This window comes from Pristiophorus japonicus, chromosome 7 (assembly GCF_044704955.1).
Source record: "Pristiophorus japonicus isolate sPriJap1 chromosome 7, sPriJap1.hap1, whole genome shotgun sequence".
Lineage (NCBI taxonomy): Eukaryota > Metazoa > Chordata > Chondrichthyes > Pristiophoridae > Pristiophorus > Pristiophorus japonicus.
Genome location: NC_091983.1, coordinates 217607866 through 217613865, shown reverse-complemented (window position 1 = coordinate 217613865; position 6000 = coordinate 217607866). Strand labels below are relative to the sequence as shown.

The 6000-nt window shown below is 57.6% G+C and overlaps 1 protein-coding gene across 1 annotated transcript in view; it reads left to right on the top strand.

The window, feature by feature from the left end:
- The first annotated feature begins 330 nt into the window (after positions 1-330).
- The window catches only part of LOC139266668 (calpain-14-like), a 111306-nt gene continuing 105636 nt past the window's right edge, over positions 331-6000 (top strand). Inside the window, exons 1-2 of the mRNA XM_070884256.1 lie at positions 331-396; positions 551-827. Of these exons, the coding sequence (XP_070740357.1) occupies positions 570-827 (258 nt within the window). The 5' untranslated portion in view covers positions 331-396; positions 551-569. The remainder of the gene's footprint in view (positions 397-550; positions 828-6000) is intronic.

The following is a 6000-nucleotide window of genomic DNA, read 5'->3' as shown; positions in this document are numbered from 1 at the left end:
GGGAGAACGAGACATAACTAAAATAACCAGGGATTATTAATAATAAAAACAGAAAATACTGGAAAACATGTAGCAGGTGAGGTAGGAGCATCTGTGGAGAAAGTCAGAACCTTTGAGAGGTGATTATTAAACTTTTCTTTGCTCCTCAAGCCCCTCCCAGTGGCAGGGAAGACACAGCTGAGGCATGTATTTTCAAGGATTAAAGTCAAGCTAAACAGCAAACAGTGATCTGGTTGTTCGACTGGTCATGCCAATTTGTGTGGGGGCGGGAGCCAGCAAGAGAGCCTGCAGGGAGGAAGTGCTGGATGGTTGTACTTTAAACTTTCCGATAAAAGAAGAGAGACAGGTAGATTGCTGTTAATTTCCTGGCTTTCTCAGGGAGAGGGAGATTGAGAGGTATGAGACGGTAGAACAAATAAATACTCCTTTCATTTCCAATTACTCCGCTCTTTCGGGTTAATATTAAAGAGTTTGATTTGACAGATTGTAGCTGCTGGGAAAAGGGGAGACCGACTGCAACTGGACTTCACGTGTTCTGCTTCATTTCCAGGCGTACTATTGCCAGAGGGATGGATGGACGAGAGCTTCTCCCTCCGCCTCCTCCGAGGATTCACGGGGCAGACGGAACGAGGCAGCAGGCTTCCTCCAAGAGAGAGGGACCACTGGGCAGCCGCTCCAACCCCAGAGCTCACAACCAGCAGGACTACGACTCCCTGCTGAGGAGCTGCCTGCAGAGGCGCAGCTGGTTTGCAGACCCAACCTTTCCCGCTGACCGGACTTCCATCGGAGACAGCAAGGCTCAAGTGGCCCACTGGAGGAGACCCCATGTGAGTAGTGACTTGGGGCCTTGACCAATGCCCAGACAGACGTCCCTCTAACTATTGATCCTCTCCCCAGACCTCCCACTAACTGCTGACCACTGCCCAGACCTCCCACTAACTGCTGACCACTGCCCAGACCTCCCTCTAACTGTTGACCCACTGCCCAGACCTCCCTCTAACTGTTGACCCACTGCCCAGACCTCCCTCTAACTGTTGACCCACTGCCCAGACCTCCCTCTAACTGCTGACCCACTGCCCAGACCTCCCACTAACTGCTGATCACTGCCCAGACCTCCCTCTAACTGTTGATCCACTGCCCAGACCTCCCACTAACTGTTGATCCACTGCCCAGACCTCCCTCTAACTGTAGACCCACTGCCCAGACCTCCCTCTAACTGTTGACCCACTGCCCAGACCTCCCTCTAACTGCTGATCACTGCCCAGACCTCCCTCTAACTGTAGACCCACTGCCCAGACCTCCCTCTAACTGTTGATCCACTGCCCAGACCTCCCTCTAACTGCTGATCACTGCCCAGACCTCCCTCTAACTGCTGACCCACTGCCCAGGCCTCCCTCTAACTGCTGACCCACTGCCCAGACCTCCCTCTAACTGTTGACCCACTGCCCAGGCCTCCCTCTAACTGTTGACCCACTGCCCAGGCCTCCCTCTAACTGCTGACCCACTGCCCAGACCTCCCTCTAACTGTTGACCCACTGCCCAGGCCTCCCTCTAACTGCTGACCCACTGCCCAGACCTCCCTCTAACTGCTGACCCACTGCCCAGACCTCCCTCTAACTGTTGACCCACTGCCCAGACCTCCCTCTAACTGCTGATCACTGCCCAGACCTCCCTCTAACTGTAGACCCACTGCCCAGACCTCCCTCTAACTGTTGATCCACTGCCCAGACCTCCCTCTAACTGCTGATCACTGCCCAGACCTCCCTCTAACTGCTGGCCCACTGCCCAGGCCTCCCTCTAACTGCTGACCCACTGCCCAGACCTCCCTCTAACTGTTGACCCACTGCCCAGGCCTCCCTCTAACTGCTGACCCACTGCCCAGACCTCCCTCTAACTGCTGACCCACTGCCCAGACCTCCCTCTAACTGCTGACCCACTGCCCAGACCTCCCTCTAACTGTTGACCCACTGCCCAGACCTCCCACTAACTGCTGACCCACTGCCCAGACCTCCCTCTAACTGTTGACCCACTGCCCAGACCTCCCACTAACTGCTGATCACTGCCCAGACCTCCCTCTAACTGTAGACCCACTGCCCAGACCTCCCTCTAACTGTTGATCCACTGCCCAGACCTCCCTCTAACTGCTGATCACTGCCCAGACCTCCCTCTAACTGTTGACCCACTGCCCAGACCTCCCTCTAACTGCTGACCCACTGCCCAGACCTCCCTCTAACTGTTGACCCACTGCCCAGACCTCCCTCTAACTGCTGACCCACTGCCCAGGCCTCCCTCTAACTGCTGACCCACTGCCCAGACCTCCCTCTAACTGTTGACCCACTGCCCAGGCCTCCCTCTAACTGTTGATCCACTGCCCAGACCTCCCTCTAACTGCTGATCACTGCCCAGACCTCCCTCTAACTGTTGACCCACTGCCCAGACCTCCCTCTAACTGCTGACCCACTGCCCAGGCCTCCCTCTAACTGCTGACCCACTGCCCAGACCTCCCTCTAACTGTTGACCCACTGCCCAGACCTCCCTCTAACTGCTGACCCACTGCCCAGACCTCCCTCTAACTGCTGACCCACTGCCCAGACCTCCCTCTAACTGCTGACCCACTGCCCAGACCTCCCTCTAACTGTTGACCCACTGCCCAGACCTCCCACTAACTGCTGACCCACTGCCCAGACCTCCCTCTAACTGCTGACCCACTGCCCAGACCTCCCACTAACTGCTGATCACTGCCCAGACCTCCCACTAACTGTTGACCCACTGCCCAGACCTCCCTCTAACTGTTGACCCACTGCCCAGACCTCCCACTAACTGCTGACCACTGCCCAGACCTCCCTCTAACTGTTGACCCACTGCCCAGACCTCCCTCTAACTGCTGACCCACTGCCCAGACCTCCCACTAACTGCTGATCCACTGCCCAGACCTCCCTCTAACTGCTGATCACTGCCCAGACCTCCCTCTAACTGCTGACCCACTGCCCAGACCTCCCACTAACTGCTGATCCACTGCCCAGACCTCCCTCTAACTGCTGATCACTGCCCAGACCTCCCTCTAACTGTTGATCCACTGCCCAGACCTCCCTCTAACTGTTGATCCACTGCCCAGACCTCCCACTAACTGCTGATCACTGCCCAGACCTCCCTCTAACTGTTGATCCACTGCCCAGACCTCCCTCTAACTGCTGACCCACTGCCCAGACCTCCCTCTAACTGCTGACCACTGCCCAGACCTCCCTCTAACTGCTGACCACTGCCCAGACCTCCCTCTAACTGTTGATCCACTGCCCAGACCTCCCACTAACTGTTGACCCACTGCCCAGACCTCCCTCTAACTGTTGACCCACTGGCCAGACCTCCCTCTAACTGTTGACCCACTGCCCAGACCTCCCACTAACTGTTGACCCACTGCCCAGACCTCCCTCTAACTGCTGACCACTGCCCAGACCTCCCTCTAACTGCTGACCACTGCCCAGACCTTCCTCTAACTGCTGACCACTACCCAGACCTCCCTCTAACTGTAGACCCACTGCCCAGACCTCCCTCTAACTGCTGACCCACTGCCCAGACCTCCCTCTAACTGCTGACCACTGCCCAGACCTCCCTCTAACTGTTGATCCACTGCCCAGACCTCCCACTAACTGTTGACCCACTGCCCAGACCTCCCTCTAACTGTTGATCCACTGCCCAGACCTCCCACTAACTGCTGACCCACTGCCCAGGCCTCCCTCTAACTGCTGACCACTGCCCAGACCTCCCTCTAACTGCTGACCCACTGCCCAGACCTCCCTCTAACTGTTGACCCACTGCCCAGACCTCCCTCTAACTGTTGATCCACTGCCCAGACCTCCCTCTAACTGCTGACCCAAAGCCCAGACCTCCCTCTAACTGTTGACCCACTGCCCAGACCTCCCTCTAACTGCTGACCACTGCCCAGACCTCCCTCTAACTGTTGACCCACTGCCCAGACCTCCCTCTAACTGTTGACCCACTCCCCAGACCTCCCTCTAACTGTTGACCCACTCCCCAGACCTCCCTCTAACTGTTGACCCACTGCCCAGACCTCCCTCTAACTGCTGACCCACTGCCCAGACCTCCCTCTAACTGCTGACCACTGCCCAGACCTCCCTCTAACTGTTGATCCACTGCCCAGACCTCCCACTAACTGTTGACCCACTGCCCAGACCTCCCTCTAACTGTTGACCCACTGCCCAGACCTCCCTCTAACTGTTGACCCACTGCCCAGACCTCCCACTAACTGTTGACCCACTGCCCAGACCTCCCTCTAACTGCTGACCACTGCCCAGACCTCCCTCTAACTGCTGACCACTGCCCAGACCTTCCTCTAACTGCTGACCACTACCCAGACCTCCCTCTAACTGTAGACCCACTGCCCAGACCTCCCTCTAACTGCTGACCCACTGCCCAGACCTCCCTCTAACTGCTGACCACTGCCCAGACCTCCCTCTAACTGTTGATCCACTGCCCAGACCTCCCACTAACTGTTGACCCACTGCCCAGACCTCCCTCTAACTGTTGATCCACTGCCCAGACCTCCCACTAACTGCTGACCCACTGCCCAGGCCTCCCTCTAACTGCTGACCACTGCCCAGACCTCCCTCTAACTGCTGACCCACTGCCCAGACCTCCCTCTAACTGTTGACCCACTGCCCAGACCTCCCTCTAACTGTTGATCCACTGCCCAGACCTCCCTCTAACTGCTGACCCAAAGCCCAGACCTCCCTCTAACTGTTGACCCACTGCCCAGACCTCCCTCTAACTGCTGACCACTGCCCAGACCTCCCTCTAACTGCTGACCCACTGCCCAGACCTCCCTCTAACTGCTGACCACTGCCCAGACCTCCCTCTAACTGTTGACCCACTGCCCAGACCTCCCTCTAACTGTTGACCCACTCCCCAGACCTCCCTCTAACTGCTGACCACTGCCCAGACCGCCCTCTAACTGTTGATCCTCTCCCCAGACCTCCCTCTAACTGCTGACCACTGCCCAGACCTTCCTCTAACTGCTGACCCACTGCCCAGCCCTCCCTCTAACTGCTGACCCACTGCCCAGACCTCCCTCTAACTGCTGACCACTGCTCAGACCTCCCTCTAACTGCTGACCCACTGCCCAGACCTCCCTCTAACTGTTGACCCACTGCCCAGACCTCCCTCTAACTGCTGACCCACTGCCCAGACCGCCCTCTAACTGTTGATCCTCTCCCCAGACCTCCCTCTAACTGCTGACCACTGCCCAGATCTTCCTCTAACTGCTGACCCACTGCCCATGCCTCCCTCTAACTGCTGACCCACTGCCCAGGCCTCCCTCTAACTGCTGACCACTGCCCAGACCTCCCTCTAACTGCTGACCACTGCCCAGACCTCCCTCTAACTGTTGACCCACTGCCCAGACCTCCCTCTAACTGCTGACCCACTGCCCAGACCTCCCTCTAACTGTTGACCCACTGCCCAGACCTCCCTCTAACTGCTGACCCACTGCCCAGACCTCCCTCTAACTGTTGACCCACTGCCCAGACCTCCCACTAACTGCTGACCACTGCCCAGACCTCCCTCTAACTGTTGACCCACTGCCCAGACCTCCCACTAACTGCTGACCACTGCCCAGACCTCCCTCTAACTGTTGACCCACTGCCCAGACCTCCCTCTAACTGCTGACCACTGCCCAGACCTCCCTCTAACTGTTGACCCACTGCCCAGACCTCCCACTAACTGCTGACCACTGCCCAGACCTCCCTCTAACTGTTGACCCACTGCCCAGACCTCCCACTAACTGCTGACCACTGCCCAGACCTCCCTCTAACTGTTGACCCACTGCCCAGACCTCCCTCTAACTGCTGACCACTGCCCAGACCTCCCTCTAACTGCTGACCCACTGCCCAGACCTCCCTCTAACTGCTGACCCTCTCCCCAGACCTCCCTCTAACTGCTGACCCTCTCCCCAGACCTCCCTCTAACTGCTGACCACTGCGGGAA